Below are 23,685 nucleotides of genomic sequence, written 5' to 3' on the forward strand. Positions count from 1 at the left end.
TCTTTGCTCGGTCCAGGTGACGGACAGCGGACACCCGCCCCTCTCCTCCATCTGCGTGGTCAACATCAACGTCACGGAGCAGAGTAAGTACCCTCCCTCGGTGGTTCCTCTGGAGGTCTTCATCACCACGTCGGGGGGGCTGTTCGCCAACCGGGTCATCGGGAAGCTGCACGCCTCGGACCAGGACCTGCAGGACGTCCTGGCCTACCGGCTGGTGTCGGAGAGTCCCGACGGAGGCAGGTTCTCCGTGGACCTGAGCGACGGGAAGATCTGGGCCGACGAGAACCTGGAGGAGGGATCGTACTCGCTCAACGTCAGCGTGAGCGACGGGAAGTTCAGCGTCTGGACCGGCGTCAAAGTCCACGTGTGGGCGGCCGACCAGAGGACGCTGGACGCCGGCCTGACGCTGCAGCTGACGGGGATGACGCCCGAGGAGTTCCTGGGGGATCACTGGAGAGGCCTGCAGCGCAGCCTGGGCCAGGAGCTCAGTCTGCCCCGACAGGAGCTGCAGCTGGCCAGTCTGCAGCAGCGGCACGACGCCACCGCCGGCGCCCAGGTCCTCGAGGCGCTGCTGGTCCACCGGCCGCAGAGCGGACCGGTCCAGCCTCTACCCACCAACAGACTCCCAGGTGAACATTATATTATTTATAATCAGATTAATAGGTCAGTCCGATTCAAAATGTCTCATGTAAACACCTTAGCGCAGGGGTTCTCAACTAGTCTCACTCTGGGACCCACATTTTCCCATGGTCATTAAGTCGCGACCCACTTTTATAGAATTCAAACCAAGATTTTTTTTAAGCCTTTAAAAACTAATTTTGCTCTTTATTGAGCAAAGTGCATTTCAGGGCACATGAATGAAACTGAGGAGGACCATGACAACTGCATGTACGGAAGTGAATAAAAAAATATCAAACTGCACAAAATGGAGACCAACAAAACGATATATTTGACTTCTAATGCATCTCTGCATTCAGAGCATGTTCACAAAAGTGAATAAATATCAAATTGCACAAAATAAAGACCCACAAAACAAAACAAGATTCACTGCATTCAGGCCACATTAATAAGAAACTGATATCTTTGCATTCAGAGCAAATAATAAGAAAGTGAGGAGGACCATTACAACTGCATGTGTCCACGTGTCTCGTGTGCCTTTCAAAATAAGTTATTTTTCAAAATAAAAGACATGTCCAACATCAGATGTGCATTAAATATTATTTTTTGACCAGCTGTCCGCGACCCACTTTTGGGTCCCGACCCACCAGTTGAGAACCACTGCCTTAACGGATCCGATTACATTTCCAATCGGATTGAAAGAGGTAGTCTTCGCCGACTGATAATCAGATTATAAACGGCTGAATAGAGTGGATTATTCATTCTGCACATGCACGCCCTAGTAGGAGTCACGTATTGACGTTCATGGGAAATAGGAAACAGGAAATAGGAAAGTCAAAGCAGTGTTGCCAACTTGGCAACTTTTTTTTGTCAAAAGCGACTTGCGACAAATCTAACGACTTGTCCTGGCGTTGTTAAAGACGTTTGTGGTTTGGAGACTCTGACGTGAATTTATTTAATTAGCAGCCAGCTAAACATCTTCAGCAGCTGAGCCCCAGAACTCACCTGTAATCAGCTTTTTCTTTTTCTTTTTTCTTTATTATTTTTATTGTCTTTTTCAAGAAAAGTTAACAGCTCAACATAACGGGACACTACAAGAAAACCGAGTACAGTAATAGACATGGTAACGAGAAAATAAAAAACATTTAGAAAGATTAGCACGTTATGATGGTCCTGTGAGGTAAATGGAAAAAGTTATCTGAGGAGCCACGTATTGTGAATCTCAATTTTTCACGTTTAAGGAGCTGTGTAACTTTTTCCAGTTGAAAGGAATCTGTTGTACCTGTAGATTAAGCCGTTAATCTGGACACGTTTCCCTCTGATCCAGGTATCATCTCAGAAATCGAGGACTCTCTGAGCCTCAGCGTCCTCAGGGTGAGTCACAACGGGTGTCTGGGAACCAGCTGTCCGCCACGAGGCTGCAGGAACGCCGTCCGGCTGACGGGAGAGAGACTGGGCCATTTCACCACCGCCAGAGCCGGTTACATCACCCCGCAACACACCTGGGAGAGCGTCTGCCCATGTAACGGTACGTGTGTGTGTGTGTTTGTGTGTGTGTGTGTCTGAAATCTAAAATCACTTGAAAGCATAACAGAGGAAACAGAGGTGAAGCCAGGTTTCTACTTTTCTTTGTTCCTTCATCATGGAGAATAGGTTTTATTCTGTTTTTTTATCTGCATTAAAGGTATAATATGTAGGAATTCCCCCCATCTAGCGGTGCGGTTGCACATCAGAACGTGTTCTTGATGTTGCATTCACGTGAAATCGGGCAGACGTCAGACAGACAACAGACGCTGCATGTAACAGGATAAACAAGCGTCTATGTAAACAAGGCGTGACAATATGTTGTCATGGTGATGTGGTATTGTTTACCTGACCCACGTTTTACCGTCTTTCTCTCGTGGAGTAAAATGACATCCGGTTTGGTTTGCCGACGGCCGTCTGCCTGACTGCACCTGAATGCAACATCAGTGCCTCCGTCCTTCCTCACACTACACAGTGGTGACAGTTTTAACAGGCCGAGCCCACAGCTCCGCTGAGTTTCCGTGGTTACCTACGGTCACGCTGCCACTGAACGTAAAAAAAATGGCGATGCAACATGGCCGCCTCGGTTCGGTGCGTCGCCCACTTATGTATTTGTAACGACTTGTAACAACTCATTCTAAGGTACCAGAAAGCTTTCATTTGTATGCGGGTGTGATTCCACTTCAGTGAAATACGTATTCATGAAAGCGATATTTGATTTTTGCTAATAAAAAGCCAAATAAGTTACACACTGGGGCTTTAAGTAAAAGTGTTGCAGAGGTTTTACAGTAAATAAGAGATAAAAGCAGCTGCACTATGAATAATGGACGGAGCAGAATAATAAAATGACACGTTGATCCTGTGGAAGCGATCGCGCTGCATCGCTGCAAACAGACCAGATTTCACTCTCACTGTTTTTATCCACCATCTGCCGTTAAACACATCTGTACAGTGTGTTCAACTCTCTCTCTCTGTGCTGTTAGTATTTAAAATCCACCAGTTACTGAAAGAGACCGACCTCAGCTCCAGCTCCAGCTACAGACAGTTTAACATCGCTGGAGCTCATCTCGTCTCCCATCTGCTGATCGACTGTGTCAATTTGTCTCTGCGCCTCTGACCTGCTGCCTTCTTGAACGCCAGACGGACATTTTTTTTGTTGTTTAGTTGTGTGTACATACAAACACACACACACACACACACACACACACAGAACCGGTGCAGTAAATCCTTTAGATTTCATGCTGAGACCTAACCTGGCTTCGATCACAGAACATCACACAATCAACACTGAACGTGTGATCAGATGGTCGTCTGTGATTGGACCGACATTCCTCTGAGGATTAAGTGAGTCAAAGTCAGAGAGACAAACTCTGTATCAGCTCGTTGAGTCGTCCTCCTCCTCCAGAACATGAACGCGTTATCAACACAGTATTTTGACTATCGCTGATCCTGAACCACGGTGAACTGAATAAAGAGGTGGAGGTGGCGTGTGAGACAAGAAAAACAAGTGTCTTAAAAAGTACAGACGGTGAAGACAGTTTGTGCTCTGAAATAGGGATCAAACGGCTTCTTGTTTCTGTTTCTGTTCTTTAAAGGAGTAGTTCACCAGAAAATGAAATTCAGTCATTATTGACTCACCCTCATGCCGATGAATAGGCTACTCCAGAGTAGTTTTTTATTCCTCAAAGTGCATCTGGAGACCCGGGAGGCCGGTTCGTAGTCCAACGAAAAATTTATATAAGAGTCAATAGAGCCCGACACAAAAACGTCCATAAAACTACACAAAAACCATTTAATATCCCTCAACACCGCTCATTCGCTGCAATCCAAGTGTCCTGAAGGGAGATAGTCCAGAGTTTACTGGAAACAACGTCATTTAGGACATTTTTACAACCTAAACAGTCCTGTATTGATTTTGCCTGAGGCGCGTGAACGTCAGAGCGCAATACAGGACTGTTAAGGCTGTGAAAATGTCCTAAATGATGCCGCTTCGGGTAAACTCTGGACTATCTCCCTTCAGGACACTTGGGTTGCAGTGGACGAGCAGTGTGGAGGAATATTTCAAGGTTTTTATGTAGTTTTATGGATGTTTTTGAGTCCGTCCCTATTACTCTCATATAAAGTTTTCGTTGGACTACGAACCGGCCTCCCGGGTCTCCAGATGCACTTTGAGGAATAAAAAACTACTCCGGAGTATTCATCAGCATGAGGGTGAATTTCATTTTTTTGGTGAACTATTCCTTTAAATAACCAAATAAATACATGACGTCAACATATCAAGACACAAAGCCACAATATACTGGACAAAAACGCAGCTCTTGGCATCATGAGTGACAAATGTACTGTCTCCTGTCTTCTCATTTAAATCAATAACCCAGGCATTGATAATAGATCAATAGACGAGCTGTAACTGAGGATGTAAGAACATTTTAAAAAATCATTATAAGTCGACACTTAATTCATTTTTTTTCTTACTTTTTGATTATAAAGTTGAACTTTTCTGTTAGTGTTATGTGTGGTTAACTGTCCTGTCTCTACTGCAGTCTGCTGAGCCGGTGAACAAACTGTGGTGCGTTTAAAGTCTCTTCAGAGCCGCGTGCGTTCAAATCCCACTGTACTGTAGGAGAAGTAGTTTTTTTTTTGGCAGCAGACTTTGGGAACATGTTGTTTCTGAACCTTCCCACAGACTTCATTAAAGTTTCATCTTAGAAGCACAAAAAAAAAAGCTGATTCGCTCCCTTTTGCAGTTGAATCATCATTGATCCATCCATTCATGAATCCACTCGTCTTCCTGCACTTCGTGATAAAACTTGCTCCAGACTTCACTGATTACTTTGTTCATGTTTTTATTTATTTATTAATTATCTTTTTGGCTTCGTGGATGAAGTTTTTTCTTCAGTTTGTTCTGATTTTACAGCAAAAAAAGATCAAACAAATTTTTAGAGAAACGTGTTTTCTTATTTTCGGAGGCCTGAGGATTTGACAAACATTAGTGTTTATTGTTCCTCTGTGTGTGGCGCCTTCAAAAAACGTAGTTAACACAAAGGTCTGACTTATTAGAGTTGATAAATGGAAAATGAAGATGAGATGAGTTGGTAAAATGAGTTGTCACCCAAAGGCTTAACAAAACAACTTTAAATTTGTTTTCAGTTCTTAATTAATAATAGAATGGGAACAATTGTTTTCATTATCAAGTAATCAGTCAGTCAGATGTTTAGATTAATTAGTTCTGAGAGTCTTTAAATGTCTTGTTTGTGAAACCCCAAAAGAATATTTAGTTTTGAAATAACATAAACGGAGCAAAACAATGAATCTGCACATTAATGTGTAAATAAATAGAGAACTGAAACAATTAAAGGATCATTAAAAATGGTTGACTGGGTAATTTAGTGTCAGTTAATTAATGAGTTTATTATTAAGCTGTGAAATAAAAACAACAACAGACCTACACACCAATATGAACACGTCTGTGTGTGTGTTTAAGTGTGTGTGAGGACACTGTCTCCATTCACGTCCAAGAGTGTTTGAGTGAACAGGAAGCGTCTGAGCTCTTATAGTGTTATATAAACTACAGTCCAGTGGTGAGAAGAACAGTAAATCCTCCAATCGCAGCCTGGACTGACCCGTCTTATATCAGAGACAGGAGTCTTTAAGGGACAGGCTTGTATTTGATTTTCAGCAAAGATGGAAAATCCTCTCCAATGGTTTTGTTTTTCCTGTTTAAAAGAGTCAGAACAGAAGGAAAGAGTCGGATCCAGAGCAGCATCATTTACTAGTTTAATCTGCACTGATTAAACTTCTGGTACTAAATAAATGTGTTGCTCCGGCCACAGACTGTATTTACTTTACTTTAACTGTTTATTTGAATGAGACAGTAGTGCACATTAATGGACATAACATGTAAATATGCCGGATTATAGCTATAAGATGCCATTTTCTGTCCGTAGTCCCAATAATATAATAACAGTTCAACAGCAGTACACATTACACATAATATAAAAGAGAGAAAAAAAAAGTAGACAACACAAAAAAGCAACTATAACAATGGTAGGGGACCATAAGAGTTTCGTTCTGGGAAATAAAGTGCTGGGTTAAAGTGACAAGTGCTAAAGTGCAGAGGTGCATAGGTACCAGGTTGTATTGCACGATGCCCTATAAAAGTATTTATCAAAGTGCCAGATAGTATTGCACAAGGCCCTAAAGTGTCAGAGTTCTGAACGGGCCAAACAATACAATCGGACGCACCAGTTCAGGTCTAAAACATGTACAAAGAACTCTGATTGAGTCAGACCACGGACTTCCCTTTTTATGTATTTTATTTTTATTTTTTGGCTGCATTCGGGCTGAGAATTAATACTCGTTAGTCCGGGTTTGAACAGACGTGAGTTGGATCGGGTCGAATTTTAGAATCAGAATCAGAATGAATGAAGAAACTGTGGTGGTTTTGTTCATTCACAAGAACCGAACTGAACTGAAACTGGCTTCTAATTGAGACCTTGAGGCTTTTATTTACTCAAACCTCTTATTTTTGACTCTGTTATCTCTTCTATTTGAGAATAACACAGCTGTTTTTGTGTTGCGTTGTGTTTCAGAGTCGGCGGTTCGGTTCGATGGGAAGTCGTACCTGAAGTACGTCCACAGGTTGGACGAGGAGCAGCAGGACTTCAGACTGTCTCTGAGGTTCAGGACGTCCCGGGAGCAGGGTCTCCTCGTGTCCACCAACAGCTCTGACTGGGGGCTCTTACAGGTAACACTCTCTTTTCTTCTGAACCGTCTGTGACAGATGTTTCCTCAGACAAACAGATGTTGTCTTTTCGTTGCCTTTGTTCCCACTCTTCTCCACCAGCTGCTCTGCTCCTGTTTGTCCTGAGAACACAGAGAAAAACAGGAAAAACACTTTATTTAAACCTCCAAGCAAACAACTATCAGACGGCTCGAGTGTTAATCAAGACGGCGGGTAACGACTTCAACTGTTGCTATGAAACGTCCATAAGCATGGGATAATCAATAACAACAAACACGGCAGGTTGTCATGTTGTGACTGATCTGTTTTTCTTTTTTTCAAAGCCGTGGAAGAAAAACGAAATTTTGATTCAGACTATTAATTAATAATCATATGAATATAAATGTTTATAAATTGTGTCTTTATAGGATAAGCTGTTTCTAACTGTACTGACTCTATACGACAAACAGGCTTCAGTAAAGTGTGTAGTTTTTTTGTTTTTTTAATACTTCACTGCAAAGCTTCTTACCTTCACAAACATAATCAGTCATTTCATTTTTTTTTGTTTGCGATATTGTACCTTGCTTTTTTTTTCCATGTACTATATATTCACAAAGTAAATAACAACCATAAAGAAAACAGACAAACATATATACGAGGAAAACTAGTATTTCCCTTTATAAATACATAAAGAAAACAGACTAACTAAGAGCATTATTAACAGAACAAAGTTTAGAGATGGTAAGACTAAGTTTTATAAATAGGGAACAAATACGTATTTGAAATAAGTTATACTGTAAAGAAAGGCTGATAAAAACAGTGGAAATATTTAACCAAATTAACCCTCCTGTCGTCCTTCTGGGTCAAATTGACCCAATCTGTTCCCTTCCTCCATCCTTCCTTCTTTCCTTCCTTTCTGCCTTCCTTCTTTCCACAATCCTTCCTTCCTTCCTTCCTTCCTTCCTTCCCTCCTTACTTCTTCTTCCTTCCTCTTTTGATCCATTTGACCTGATCTGTTCCCTATACCTCAATCTTTCTTTCCTTCCTTTTTCCCTTCCTTCTTTCCTCCCTTCTTCCTTCCTTGAATGAATCTGTTCCCTCCCTCCATCTTTCTTTACTTTCTTTTTCCCTTTCTTCTTTCCACAATCCTTTTTCCCTCCCTCCCTTCCTTCCTTCCTCCCTTCCTTCCTTCCTTGAACAAATCTGTTCCCTCCCTCCATCTTTCTTTCCTTCCTTTTTCCCTTCCTTCTTTCCACAATCATTTTTCCTTCCCTTCCTTCCTTCCCTTTGTCCTTACTTCTTCCTTCCTTTTTGACCCAATCTGTTCCCTCCCTCCTTCTATCTTTCCTTCTGTTTTCCCTTAATTCTTTCCTCCAATCTCTCCCTTTGTCCTTCCTTCCTTCCTTCCTTCCTTCCTTCCTTCCAGTTGTTCCCACCCCAACACTAACACTCACATGCACACACACAGATACATGAACACACATACATGCACCACCCTCTTTACCCATAGATATTTAGACATTTAGTTACTCAGTGTGTAGTTGTTGTTGTGTCACCTGCAGCGGCCTCTTTGCAATAAAACAAACAAATTAAAACAGAGCAACTGGTCAGGTCTGCGAGCCGACACACCAACAGCTGCAGGGTGTGAAGTGTGAACGCTGCAAATAAAAACGTACAGATTCTGAGCTCAGCTTTTCTTCAGCTCGTTGAGCCGAGCCGTTAGCGCCGGTTCATTCATCTGAAACTAGTCCAAGGACAAACCAGCAAAGAAATACATGTGTGTCAGTGTTTCCTTGTGTCAGTAGGTGTGAAAGGAAAAGAAAAGAAATTGCAGCACACGGGGAACAATACAGCTACAACCACAGGAGCTCTGATGACGACCATGTTCACACGTTCACAGGAAGTGTAAAGATTCCTCTGAGCTGCCACTTGGTATAGTTTTCTTTCTGAGTTTTTACCATTGGACTGATAAAATCTCAGAGCTGCTGGTTAAAGAGAAACTCTGCTCCATATTTACCTTAATGAAGCAGCTCCAGAGTCCTAGTTCTGGTTAAATCAATGACTAGTAACTAGTTCCAGGGAGAATGGAGGCTCTCTGTCTTCCACCTAGCGTCTCTTGGCTGAAAACCAACCTTGTAAGATCAGAGCCTCCGACCCGGTGTCCCAGCTCTCGTCTCCATGGCGGCACCGCCACACAAACGTAACGCACTAACCCGTAACCTGTAATCTCTTGTTGATGACAGATAAGACTACACAAATATACACATGGTAACATGGTAGATGATAAATAAACGTTATCCACCGCTCCATGGATTGATTTCTCACCGGCTTCGTTGGAAACAAATGCACATGGAGGAGAGGAGGGTTAGAGACACAGAGGAGGGTTAAGCCTAGTTTATGCTTGACACAAATTACGTAAATGAGCGCACTGGCGCTTTGCGTGGTCATGCACCTCCAGGATTTTGAAACTTGTTGCATGCCGTGTCACTCAATCAATTCCTCCTCCTCCATCCATGATTTCCCTGCCGCCGCCATCATTGTTGTTTACATTATTTTCCGCGGCCTTCTACTTTTCTATTTTTTGGTTGCTTCTACTCTATCCTATAGTATTTCTTTTCTCTACCGCCCCCAGTGTTTACGGTGAACATTGCAACAGACAATGCGCCAAGTATAAATGCCTTTGCACTCTATAGAGGTGCACATGCAGTCTGCGAATGGAGCCAGGCGAAGGTATAACTAGGGCTTTAGTGAAACAGAAGAAAAGAGACTGGACTTGCATAGTTCCCCTTTAACTCTATTGGCCGTTCTCAGTGGGGGAAGTGAAACTTTTCAAAATAAAATGCGTCCAGTGGATTCATGAGTCCTGCTGAACGCTCCACTTCAGCTGTGCGGCCTGATGCGACCGTCTCTAATGTCAATATTTGAATTTCTATCAGCGCCGGTGTCGTGCTTTATGAATATATTTGATGTTTTTTTTTTTTCCCACTGCATCTAATCTGTTTGTCCTGTCCTGTGTTTGCTGCTGACACAGATCCCAGAATAGCAGGACGCTGCTGTGTGTGTGTGTGTGTGTGTGTGTGTGTGTAGCATCACGGCACCTGTTGAAGCAAACACCATCAACCTGATTTAGATTTGCTCTATTGTGACAACGTTGACATTCAAAGCAGCGTGCTCCTCCTCACCGTGAAATACCAGCCGTTTTTTGTTTTTTTTCTCACCTTCTCTGTGTTAACAAGAGAGTGTGTTGAATGTGTGTTGTTGTCTCTTTTTTTTCTTTTTTTTCAATCTGTCCAAACCTGCTGCTTCTTTCTGAGTAAACCCTGCAGACGCTCACGTGTGTCGGAGCCTCTCCTGCCTTTTCCTTTATCTCAGCGCGGCAGATTGTTCCACGTGTCTAAATGTGCCGAGTGCCTGACTGACTGGATGTCAGAGCTGCTGCTGCTGCTAAACTCTCCCAACCTTAGTGCACACACACTTTAAAAGTTTCACTCTGGATCACTTGGCCTGTGTAAATCAAACCGGGTGTTATTGTTAATCAGCTAATCGATGTGTTTTTGCTGCTGCATCTGAACGCAGCATGTTGCACGTTTTCCTTAAAAACACAGGGTGAAGCAGCGAGACTCGTGCTGCAGCTCTAATGAAAAGCTTCGTGTCTTCCAAGATTTATTGACAAGGTTTTTTGGAGCCGTCGAGGGAAAAAAAAAAAAAAGAAAAAGCTTCATCTCGGTGCTACGATACGAGGTCTGCTGCTGCTGCACCGTATTAAAGGGACACGTTAAAAGAGAATAATGAATTGTTGTATTCTTTGAGACATGAATAATTCTCCAAACAGATGACAAAAAAGAAAAGGAAAAAAAAAAGGCTTGATATGGTCTTTAATGCTGCGTGATGCTTCCCCTCGTGGGCTCGGCTCATTTGTGTGACATCCGTGTGCACTCAGGCAGAATATTCAATCATCTTGATTCTGGGAAAACTTCAAAAGCAGCGTTCAGTGTTTCCCAAGGTTCCTCCCTCTGGGTTTTTTTTTTTTGGATCTCAGCTCCGCTCGTATGCACATGCAAGAAAGAACGGTTCCCCGCCTGATTCATTGTGAGGAGGAAGTGGCTTCAAAAAGAATTTCTTACTCGTTGGTCATCTGAGACGTCCCTCACCGGGTTTTTTTTTTTTTTTTGCGATGACTTCAGAGGAACTTCCTGGAGACACTAGAAGCTATTTGCGCTCAATTCCCCTCAGAACAACAGGAGCTGCTGCTGCTGCTGAGAAACACTGTGGCTTCTCATAAAACCACAAGATCTCATTAAGTTAAAGGGATAGTTCAACATTTTGGAAAATTGCCCATTGCCATAATCCCCTATAGTCATAGTCCAAAATGCTCTGGTGGACAAGTTGTGACCTGCACATTCACCACGCTATGAGATAATAACAGAAAGTTACCAGACAGAGTTGTTTTAGAGGGAAATTCATGCAAAACCACTGATGCGCGGTCCCGTTGGGGGCAGTCTCTGCATTTCCCTCTAAAACAACTCTGTCTGGTAACGTTCTCTTATTATCTCATGGTGAATGTGCAGGTCACAACTTGTCCACCAGAGCGTTTTGGAGTTGTTGGATTGTGTATTTGATGAGTTTGATGAGGGAAACCAAGAAATCCCATGAGCCTCTGTAGCGTAGCTCTGAGCAGCTCACGGCGCTGCTCCACCGTTCTAAAAATAGCTTGCACCGACAATTAAAGGTAACGAACCTACTGCTATGACTATAGGGATTATGGCAATGGGCCAATTTGACAAAATGTTGAACTATCCCTTCAGTATTCTCCTTTAAAGAGCCACGGTTCCGAGGAAACACGATGCTAAAGTTCAAACCTATATATCTGCACACGAGTTTGTCACGTTTGAAACAAAGATGGTGGCCGCTTGAACAAAGAGCTGCTGTGACGGGCGGAGCCGAGGAAGGAGAGGTGACCTGTCAGAGGGAAGAAGACGACGTTCCTTGATGAGGAGTGACGGCTCGGAGCCGACAGCAGAGCCGTTTACCGACCCGACGATGAACAAAGACTTGGAAGAGACGCCGGCGTGGAGTCAGTGGAGCAGCACTCATCCCTCACACTTGCTGCAGTAACACAAAGTGATCGACTTCCATGTTGATTCAGGCTGTTTTATCTTCCCACCGCTGAACACGAGGGAGTCAGTCGTCTTGCTCCAGGACACGTTTTATATTTATATTTATATTGAGAGAGTGAAACACGTGGCCTTCCTCCTGGTGAACAGTAGAAACCAGCTTTAACCTTGAGGACGACTCGGTCGCTGCTCTGCCTAAACTGAAATCTTTGCTGGATTCCAATGAGGCTTATCGGTCCGTTGCAAAGACTTGGTGGAGACGAACTCTGGCCTTTCCTAAAAGATTCAAAGCATGCACTATGCAATTAATTGTTATTTCTTGACATTATAACATAATTAGCAGTCTAGTTTGTATCCTGCTGCACAAATGAAGCGTTGCTGTTCTGTCAGGGTCCTGCCTCACATACAGTAGATCACAGCAGAAGAATAAACTGCTGTGGTGGCAAATTCATTAAAGAGAAAACCAGAAACAAGAGTAACGTTTGCAGCACACGATACAGATTCGAGCCAAGGAGCAATTTGACAGCGTCTGTTTACGGAAGGAAACGCTTCTTCGTCTACTGTTTTACACAAATTCGACGGGCAAAACTTAAGTGCGCATGTCACAGTTGATTTATTCTGAATATTTACTTGAACATCTTAATCGGGTAACTTTATGTCGCATCCATGTGAACAGTGAAGTTTGTTCTCTATAACATTTGAATTGGAACGTCCAATCACGTTCATCACCAACGTCTGCATGTACATTTCCATTCATATTCATATTCCTTCCATTCACAGCTGGGTGCTGGTGGTTTGATAATGATAAACACTGAGACGGTTTAGATCTATGAAGTGGCGGACATGTTGTTGTTGTTACGCTGCTTCTACCTACAATTTCTCACATTAGACGTTGTGCATAACATCACATCAATGAAATCAGGATGTTTAACTACAACTTTGGGTTTGGATTTTAAACCAAACATCTTCCTTGAGCCTCTAAATAAGTTCATAACTTTGTGATATTGGCCGATAAACCCGACTCGAACTCTGAGGAAGCTGGTCTCATTACCATCAGTTTCCCTCCGCTGGACTGAGACTTCCCATCTCTCCATTAATGAAACGGCGCATGGAGATGTGCACTCAGCATTATTTCAGTTTTATATTAGTGTGCATGTAAATGTGGCCACAGACAGCGCCGATGCTATTCCCATGTTCCCCGCTTTCATTATGTACATCCACAAACCAAGAAGTGAGCGCTGCTGTGTGGACCTTTAATCACTGCAGAGGTGCTGCATCCACTCAGTGTATTACCTGTTTGTGTGTGTGCACATACTGTACATCACACACACACACACGAGCGCAGCAGCCGTTGTTGCATATTGAACTTTGCCCGGCAGCGTTAAAGCTCCCTGCAGGAAGCTCGCAGCGTTTGTGTTGTGGGTGATTTATGGAACGGTGGAGCAGTGATGCTGCGCAGCTCCGGTCCCTGTGGAGTTTGACTTGACACGGCGCCCGAGACACATCAGCTGTGCTGATACTGTAAAACCCTCCGAGCGCCCGACTGTGTGCGCTCGCTCTCTATCTCTCTCTCTCCATAAATCACAGCAGAATTCACACGACGTCATGTAAAATAGATTAAAAGACGAGCGACAGGAGTTTCACGCGTTCTTCTGCCGGAGATTCAGCATCTTTCCACCGCCCCTCCTCTCCTCTATGTGCTGTCATTGATCCATGAGAAGAAGTTTGCAGGTCTGTTTCTCCAAAATGAATCATTCCTGTTTATTTTTTTATTGCTCCAGCCACAAGGGAATCAAACGTTAAAATGGAACTACTGTATCCTACTGTTTTCCATAACCCTCCTTCCACCCATGTGTATTTGTTTTCAACAAAAAAGTCGAACGTTATTTATCATATACTATGTTACGATGTGTGTATTTCATTTCTTTTTCATTTTTCATTTTCGTTGCAGTCTTAGGATTGGAAAGGAGCAGGAGGAAGAAAACTAATACCTGCTCCTTTCTTAACAAAATAACGCTTACATCAGATGAAATGTCAGTTTACAGCTGACAATATACAAAGAAAAAAAATATATAAAATCCACAACCAATACCTTCCATCACACCATGTTTCTATATAAATTTCCCAACTTTTTCTTATATAATGTCTTAAAAAAAACATTTGAACAACTTTTCTCTCCGACTGTTAACACCCAAATGCATGTTTGTTTTAACTTGGTCCTTGCCATTTGATACTGAAATTAAATTTCCTTCTATGACTCACATTTATTTTTATTTTATTTATTTAGTTTATTAAGGAGACAGTGTGCAATGACGTCAATCATTTGCAGAAAATGAAGAGATGGTTGCACCAGATTTAGCTCAAGTCCCAACATATGAAAAATACACAGAAAACACAGACCACAAACCACTATACAAGGGTGATTGCCATTTGATATTGAAATGAAAGTTCCTTCCTTCTATGACTCACAGCTTGTGAAACTAAAACAAAATACTTTAAAGTCTTAACTCATTGAGTGCCAACCACGTAATTTCTCGTTTTTCGTTCCCATGCGTTGAGTGCCAAAAACGAAATTTTTCGTTTTTTGCTTTTTTTTTAAATTATGAAAATAGACACTTTAATACACATTATATGTAAATTTGGGGACTCTACGACGAGGAGAACTGAAATAGATGACGATCAAAGTCACATGACAGCTCATGATCTGGAAGTTTTTATCATAACTCAGCTTCTGCAAACGGAGTTCTGCATGCAGATGCAGCGCAGCTGCTCCGCTGCTGCTCCGCTCTCACCCGCGAGGCTGCAGCAGCTGGGAGCTGAACCAGGAAGCTCTCAGCCCACTGTCCCGCCCGGTCTTCATCTGGAGCAACACCGTGTCCTCCCCAAAGTCCTCCCGCGGTAAAATCTGATGGTCTCTGGACCAAAGCAGACCGGCACCACCGACCCGTACCACAGACGGACCGCGACCACCGGCGGGACCGGTGTTCGCGAGCCGCTGTGGCCGGCAGAGCCTCACGTTCCGCGGCGAGAGGCTGTGACACGGCACGGTGCGTCTGTGTTATTGCTGTTTAGTGGCGCCCCCCCCGCCCCCGATGGTGGTTTTGTGAATAGAACAACAATTGTTGTGTATATTTATCTTATACGAGCCCTTTGATCCAGAAATGCGAGTGTCTGAAGAGCGACAGACACAAACAGCGCACCTTTCATAAAAGACGCTCTATCTCCTTTTCTAGAAAAAAAGGAGGGATTTTGGTGAAACCCAGCCATGTTTAGCTTGACTTTTCTCAGGAACGGAGGCACGTAGAAACAAACGGTTTGTGGCCATTTGAAGGATAAAGTTAAACCTTTCAAATGAGCTACAGTATGTGTTGGTGGCAATAATATAGAATACACTATGGCTCTAAAATAAAAAGTCAAATATGGTCTAATTTGCCGGTACACTTGACTAAAACTTTGGAAAGGAGCGCGGCACTCAATGAGTTAATAAAAGTAAGGTATGAATGTAGCAGAGTTCCTCTTTAACCTCTAACAAGGACAACAAGTCACTGAGAGCAGCAGGAAAGGTGGAAAAACTAAAATCTCCAATAAAGAAAATAAAAACAAAGCCAAAAAGAAAAAAAAATCCTCAGGCCAATTAAAGAAGCGGGGAAGCCGAGCAGATTGATATCAATAATGCATCGCGGCCTTCGCTGCCCAATGGGCTGATGCTTTGCAATTTGCAAAATCCACAGTCTATCTGTATATTTAATCGGGGAGATATAAGGAGTCCTCAGTTACATAAAGAAAACATGAATAGATAAACGGTGCAGGAAAAAGCTGCTGCCTTGTTAGTTTGTGAGAACGCTGAGCGAGCAGAAACGCTAAGAGGCTTCCGCTGACGTTGATGAAATGCTGAATAAATGTGTGCGTGTGTGTGTCTCGCTGTGTGCGCTGTGCGGTGTGTGTTGTACATGTGGAACATCGGCTACATGGGGAGCTGACAACACACTGAGCGTAACACAAAATACTTGTCAACAAGAACACAGCCATGTTTATCTCACTGATGTCTGCAGAAGGAGTAAAACATGACTGGTGCTGTAAATGCTGCAATGATCATATCTGCTGTTCTGAGATTATGGTTTAAATCTGATTAACTCATATTTTAAAGCTGTTTCCTGTTTGAATCTGAGCACAAACCACAGATTTCATGTTAAATCTCAGTCCAAACCGAACAACAGAAGCCCTGAGCTGCTGATTTCCAGCTCAATACCTGCTACACATTGTTTAGCAGCAGTTAAATGTCTATATTTTAACACAGAGAAGGTCCCGTCCACCTGTTTATCCCCTCATTTAAAGATAATTATGTAACCCAAACATCTAAAAAAATCCTCTCAGCGTCTACTGTAGATGTCCTCTGACCGACAAACAGTCAAATCAATGTCTCTGGGGGGAATAATGATAATAACACCGGAACAACTGCTGCAGTAGAAGTGAAGTAAATCAATTTAACAACATGATTCATAACCGTAAAATAACAAAAGTCTAAATTGCATGATAAATGTCAAGTGACTGCAAACAGGCGACAACAGATGAAGCTGTGTTTAAACACGCCACACGCCAGGAAATGTCAAGCAGTGACATCAGGAGCTCAACACAGCCTCAAAACATAGACGGGTCCATGCACCTCCAGTCGGTCAGTGTTGAGCATCATTTAGTGGGTTTTTGGGGGTTATTCAGATCTGGTTCGTTTGGAGCAGCTGTTCTGAAACAGGGCAACATATTGTCACGTGTATTGTTTTGCCTCGTGCTGACGGACCACTTGTTTACATAAAGGCTTGTTTATGCCGTTACGTGCAGCGGCTGTCGTCCGTCTGCCATCTGCCCAATTTCATGTGAATGTAGAATGAAAAATACTATTGAGTTGCTTGCGATATACAACCGCAACGCTAGATGGGAGGAATTCCTACACAGTGCACCTTTAAACGTGTGCATCTCTAGTTCTGTAAAGAGTTTTCAATGTGTCGTGTTCATTCTAGTTCATTCATTAAACCACGTCTCATTTTGTTCCTCTGAACTTGAGCATCGTGACCTTTGTCTTGTCCTCAGGTGAGCGGTGGCGAGCTGCACTTCAGCTACAGCTGCGGACCGACGCCTCGCCGTTCTCTGGTCGTCAGGTCTGAGCCGGTATCGGACGGCCGGTGGCACAGCGTCCTGTTGGAGGTCAACGCCACCGCGCTGCGCCTCACCCTGGACGACCACCACCCGTCCTCCGCCGCCCTGACCGAGCCGTGCCGGATGCTGCGCTCCCACGGCGCTTTGCTCTTCGCCTCCGTCTCCCAGGGCGCCGCTCCGACGACGGGCCACGGGCAGCAGCCGCGCAACTTCATCGGCTGCCTGGAGCGGCTGGAGCTCAACGGGGAGCCAATCAGAGCGGGCGACGCGGCGGCGGAGTGGGCGGGGCCGGGCAGCAGGCGGGTGTTCGGCGTGTTTCAGTGCTGCAGCCGGGCCGCGGCCTGCGACAACAACCCCTGTCAGAACGGAGGCGTGTGTGAGGAGGACGCCGTCGGAGGTGAGCGCTCAACACAACAACACCACAACACAGTTTCACTTAGAAAAACTCAATGAATTTGTGAACTTCAAAGTTCAAAGTTATCTTTATTGTCCCAGTTGGGAAATTGATTTGCAGCCAGGATGTCCAAAATACATAAAAACATACAATACCAATAAATACACATAAAACACACACACAGAGCAATCAACCTCTGTTAGGAAAAACAGCACATAGAGCAACACATATTGGGCAGAGTAATTAATTTCCAAGTGCATACAGTACAGAGACAAAGTGCATTCAAGTGCATTCAAAAAAGGTAGGATAAAACAGACTGTGTGGTCAAGACAGCTGTCAATTATCTCACTGTTTAACACTGTTCATTGTACTTTTGAATGATTTATGTTTTCACTTTTGAACCGGAAGGTCAGAAAGTGTCGAGGGACAAACTGACACATTGCAACGCCGCTTTATGTAGAAATGTAATAATTTTTCACCTCATGATGTAATAACGACGCATTTTGTAATGAATTCTTGAAAGCGATATGTAATAAACTTTTATAATTTGTTGGGTAACACTTTATAATAAGTTCATTTTGTAAAAAGTTGTTACATAGTGCATTAGTTATCACAAAATGCAGGTGTTGCACTTTTTTATGAAGAAAATTTAATAATTTGGTGCATTATGTAACAACTTATGGTAACAATTTATAATAAGTACACACTATTAAGCATTAGTTAAGCATTAATAAATAATAAATTCTTCATTTATAACACATGAATACTGATGTTTTACTCATCACTGATAAACACTAACTGTATAAACTACATACGAATGAGTATTCATGTGTTATAAATGAAGAATTCAGTATTTATTAATGCTTAACTAACGCTTAATAGTGTGTACTTATTTTAAAGTGTTACAGTACCATAAGTTGTCACATAATGCACCAAATTATTACATTTTCTTTATATAAAAAAAGTGCAACATCCGCATTTTGTGATAACTGATGCAACTTATTGTTATTACATATTGTGTTCAGGAATTTTATTACAAAATGTGGTATATTATTATAAAATGTGGCGTTATTACATCATGAGGTGAAAATGTATTACATTATTGTATAATCTGGCATTACACATGTTGATATACAGAAAAAAAACACACCTGTCTTCTCCTCAATGTTATCCTGACATCTACAGCCATGAAAATCATATACAGTATCATTTATTATTTTTATCAACACTGTGGCTTCCTGGTACAATATTAATGCTACACAGAACCAGAACATGAGACTTTGTTGTTTCAGTCATGAAAGAGGTTTGACCTGTAAATCTCTCCCACTCTTGGACTTTCACATCACAGAGTCACATGTCGCTATTTTTAGGTTGGTTCACTAATTGACCAAATGCTTCAGTTATTGGTGAAAACACAAAGAGATCGGTATCGGCGAGGCGTCCATGATGTGTCACAAAAGAGGACGTTGGCAGCTTGACTTGGTGTTTTCTTTGAGTTGCAGCTGATAAGCAACACCTGCAGTTTCACAGATAAAAGGAGGTCTCTCTTAGTCAGGAGTGTTTTTTTCTACCGAGGTGGATATGAACCCGAACATAAAGCCGGAGCAGATACACATCACATCGCAGTGTAAACAAACGAACCCAGAAGCCGTTATCAGAAACCTGCCGCCTGTCGCCTTTTCTTTCTTTCTTTGTGTGTGTGTGTTTTTTGTTTTTTTTTTAGCTGCCGGGTCAGTGAACTGCATCATTTCTAATTCTGCTGTAGTACAATGAGAAAAACCTTTTTTGCCGTGGCTCCGTGGGCCAGGTATTAACTTTTCTCTGGACTTTTATTCATCATCGTGTCGAGTCAAATTTCAGTTAAGCTGCAGGCATAAATTCTGTGTGCGATGCTACAACAACAACAACAAATAAATATTATTTCCCAAAAGATCCAGGTCAGAGGAAATTTAAGTAGAAAGAGGGGCAAAAGAACGAGGAGGAGGAAGAAGGCTCTGTGACTGTGCTTTTTGTTTCTCCCGTTCTGTTTTACTGAGGTTTCAATTTAGTTTGTTCCCCAAGAGAGAAAGAGAGAAAGAGAAAGAACTGGATGTGGAGAAAAAGGAATGACGGAGCAGATATATAAAGTCAAATTCACTTGTTTCTTCTTCTTGTTCGAGTTCAGAGTTTCTTTAAGGTCTCGGCTTGTTTTGTCAGAAATGAACAAAGATAAAATAAACTCAAACGCTGCTCTTTTTCTGGCAAACACTCACTTTAATGTGACACACAACAGGCTGATGTAACTTGAGTCGCCATGCACAGGAGTGACGTATGACATCATACTACTCAACCACTACTGTTGCCCAGACAACAGCATCAACAGAGGAGCTGCAGTGTAGCGATGTCACCATTACTTGTTTTCACAAATAAACCGCGGTATTAAACGCCACAATTAATTTTATCGTAGAATATTAGAAGATTATGTCGGAACCATGATATCTGCAGATCAGCGAAACTCGCACGGAACAAAAACAACCGCGTGTGTAACTTTAAGTGGACGACGGCTCGTCAGCCTATAAAACATGCTGCAAAAAAAAAAAGCAGCTAAAGGAGAAAATACATCTAATATGTGTCACCCAGCCCCCCTGTAATCCTCTCAGCAGGCACGCCGATTTTTCCCAGTGGCCACCCGTGGTACTGCAACAAAAAATCCCATGCGGCCCAGAAAGGATTTTTCCCATAGACCGCAATAGTAAAAGAGAAGCCTGTAAAACTGTTCACAGGACACCTCCAGCTGTAACCTCCGTTAATTACTAATCTTTGTATTCTATATTTTTAAGTCATGGACTTTTTATCCGTCAAAATGTTTTCTAACGGCCAGAAAAGCCACAGAAAAGTCTCATTTCTGGCCGTGACGTCACGGCTGTGTCCGTGCACCAGCAGTGCGCGGTCGTGTGTGTCTCGGGACCGAGGATGCCTGAAACTAAGGAGACGCTGTCCGGTGCTAAAATCACTCAGAAAAGTGGGAAAACACGGCTCAAAGGTGAGTTTTTGTCTGGTCACATCGAGTTAATTTAACTTTATGATAGTTAATGTCTGTTATTAGTCTCTTGTCAACTCGTATTCTTAAACGTAACGTTTTAATTGATGAGATCGCCTCGTAATGACTGCATTTACTGACGTGAAACCGGACTGTTTTACATTACTGCTCCTGTAAAACTCATATTTTTCAGTCATTTTAGCTTGATAAGTCATTATCATGTGTGTCTGTGTCAACAGTGTCTCATCGCGGCTGATGTTCAACACCTGTTGCTTCGTTCACGTTAATTTATTTTACGGCTTAATTAATGCCACGGTGGTAAAATGTAAACCGAGACTTGTCCAGACTCCTCCATCAGTGTGTGTCGTGGTGTCCTGACGGTGCAGCGGCTCCCCGTCTTCACCGGGGCCGGAGGAAGAACCATGGACGTCCTCCTCCTCCTCCTCCTCCTCACCGTCGTCAGTGTGTGTTTGTTCAGTGTCAGTATGCTAAATGATCACTTAAACTCATCATATTATTAAATTGTTCGGAAAAAAACAAACATGCTTGTGACTTTTTTCTTCTTCTACCAAATCCAACATCTGCAACTGTGTCTGGGGCATCGTGTTTAATTCAAATGTCTGGTTCTGTAACAGCTGTATTTAGTGGACACTGATATTCTGTGTGTTGTGGAAATATTGTAAGGTTAAACTGTTGAATTACAAAGAGTCTCATCCACCTGAAGGCTTAATGATGATGATGATGAAACTATGAACACAGCCAGTACAGACAATTATTAAAAGGAAGATGCATTTGCCAAAGAGCTCTAATTTTCTTTAATCACAGCTGTGGTTGATAAAAATAAAACACGTGTGACTAAGCTTATAATACCTCCACCAACGTCCTGTACAACTGGTGAACTGTGCAGCAAGTTAAATATACTATTCAATATAAAAAAGGTAAGAGTAAAGCCTCATTACATTATTTGAGGTGTTCTGTGGTCATCTCTGTCATGTTTAACAAAAATACAGTTAATTATGATTTATTTTCCATTGTGATTTAAGTTTACAGGTTCGGACTATAACTCGTTTTCAGTGTAACATGTATATTAATTAACTGTCAAAACGATTTAACGATCATATAAACGACCGTAGTAAACCTACGATCAGCCGTCTTACTTTTTAAATCATTATCTTTGTTTTAAAGTCCGTGTGAGTCCTGTGAAAGTCTTATTACTCATTCCTTAAATCCACAAGTAACACATACATGAACGCGCAGCGCCAAAACTAGAACGGCGGTTGCTCGTTCTCATTGCCCCAGGGCATGATGGGAGACCGCAAAGCATTATGGGGGGTGACTCAACTGCGCATGCTCTATGGGCCGCATAACGCGGAAGTAAACCCGGAAGTCAGAAACTTTTTCGGCGTATGCGCCAGGCGAGCAACTTCCATTGAAATGAACGGCGGCCATTTTCCGGTCCGGTATCCAGTTAATATAATACATCCATGGTGTCACCACCTGGCTTTGTATGCCAAAGTAAAGCTAATCTTATAGTAACTGGGTTAAATTGCGTTAATGTCAATTTACCTAATGTAACATTGAATTGGTAGGAATTTTAATGTTAGCGTGTCATTTGTAATCAATTTTAAAAAAGCATTAAAATGAACATAAACGTTTAGTATAGATGACAATTAATGACTTGAATATTTCAAACATCCCTTGAGGATTAGTAATTGATCATATATTAATAGATACTTCAAATGTTTTGTGTATATAATTAGTAATGTAGTTATATTTTGAGTGTATTTGATTTTACACATTCAACATTCATAGTGTTGTGAAATTACTTAGATTAGATTAAGATTTATTGTCCTTTTCAGGATAATTGTTTCCACCTTCCATACAGCCTCGGGAAATCTGTCATTTTACAAACGTGACATCAAAAAGACCACAGGCGTGTTTCCTCAACCATAGTACATACATTCCCGCATTTATATACCCACAAAGAAAACCCCGCACCCCACAAATATACGTTTCCCATTAATACATGATAATCGTGATACCGTAACTATTTCTCCGACCGTAATCGTACCAATAAAATCCATAATCGTGACATCTCTACTGCAGTGAGTTCACCTGTTGATACCATTAGGTTTGACTGCTACAGAAACATTTATGACATTTCACTCCTGTAGTTTTCTGTTTCATCAACACACACACACACACACACACACACCAATACAGATATGCAGATTACCGGTACGCCCCCCTCTGGCCCCTGGACGTCGACCTTGTAGCTAATGTTGTTAAACAAGCAGCGACACGTTGAGAGATTTACAAACACTTTATTGTTATTTGGAGGAAATGGGCCATTATTTGCCGTTAGAGGTTCAATTCATCGGCCTTAAGTGTCAACGTGTCCTTGAGCAGCACAGTGGACTCAGTGTGTGTGTGTGTGTGTGTGTGTGTGTGTGTGTGTGTGTGTGTCAGTGTCAGACTCTGGACACAACCATCACAACCAAATGACTGTAATACAATGAAAGCTAATAAGCAGAAGGATCCTGCAGGCGGACGCGTGATCAAACTGGTGAAAACTGGTTCTGAAGTGCCAAGTCGTCCTGTTTCTTCTCTGGTGGTTTTCTCCTCGCATGTTGTTGAATAACGATATAAAATGTTAAAGGGATAGTTCAACATTTTGGCAAATTGGCCAGCCCATTGCCATAATCCCTATAGTCACAGCAGTAGGTTCGTTACCTTTAATTGTCGGTGCAAGCTATTTTTAGAACGGTGGAGCAGAGCCGTGAGCTGCTCAGAGCTACGCTACGGAGGCTCATGGGATTTCTTGGTTTCCCTCATCAAACTCATCAGATACACAATCCAACAACTCCACAATGCTCTGGTGGACAAGTTGTGACCTGCACATTCACCACGCTATGAGATAATAACACAACGTTACCACACAGAGTTGTTTTAGAGGGAAATTCATGCAAAACCACTGATGCCCGTTGCCTTCAGGGACAGTTTTTCATCAAGCAGTCTCTGTATTTACCTCTAAAACAACTCTGTCTGGTAACGTTCTGTTATTATCTCATAGCGTGGTGAATGTGCAGGTCACAACTTGTCCACCAGAGCGTTTTGGAGTTGTTGGATTGTGTATTTGATG

The 23,685-nt window shown here is 42.4% G+C and overlaps 1 protein-coding gene across 2 annotated transcripts in view; it reads left to right on the top strand.

Annotated features, from left to right (window-relative positions):
• Window positions 1-23,685, top strand: part of fat2 (FAT atypical cadherin 2) — a 143,973-nt gene that overhangs the window by 99,990 nt on the left and 20,298 nt on the right. For both annotated transcript variants that reach the window (XM_085788951.1, XM_085788952.1), the window contains exons 21-24: window positions 17-629; window positions 1,946-2,146; window positions 6,735-6,889; window positions 17,065-17,527. In XM_085788951.1, the coding sequence (XP_085645077.1) occupies window positions 17-629; window positions 1,946-2,146; window positions 6,735-6,889; window positions 17,065-17,527 (1,432 nt within the window). The remainder of the gene's footprint in view (window positions 1-16; window positions 630-1,945; window positions 2,147-6,734; window positions 6,890-17,064; window positions 17,528-23,685) is intronic.

The sequence above is a fragment of the Trachurus japonicus genome, chromosome 10 (assembly GCF_045865225.1).
Source record: "Trachurus japonicus isolate A0001 chromosome 10, Traja_1.0".
NCBI classification, from domain to species: Eukaryota; Metazoa; Chordata; class Actinopteri; order Carangiformes; family Carangidae; genus Trachurus; species Trachurus japonicus.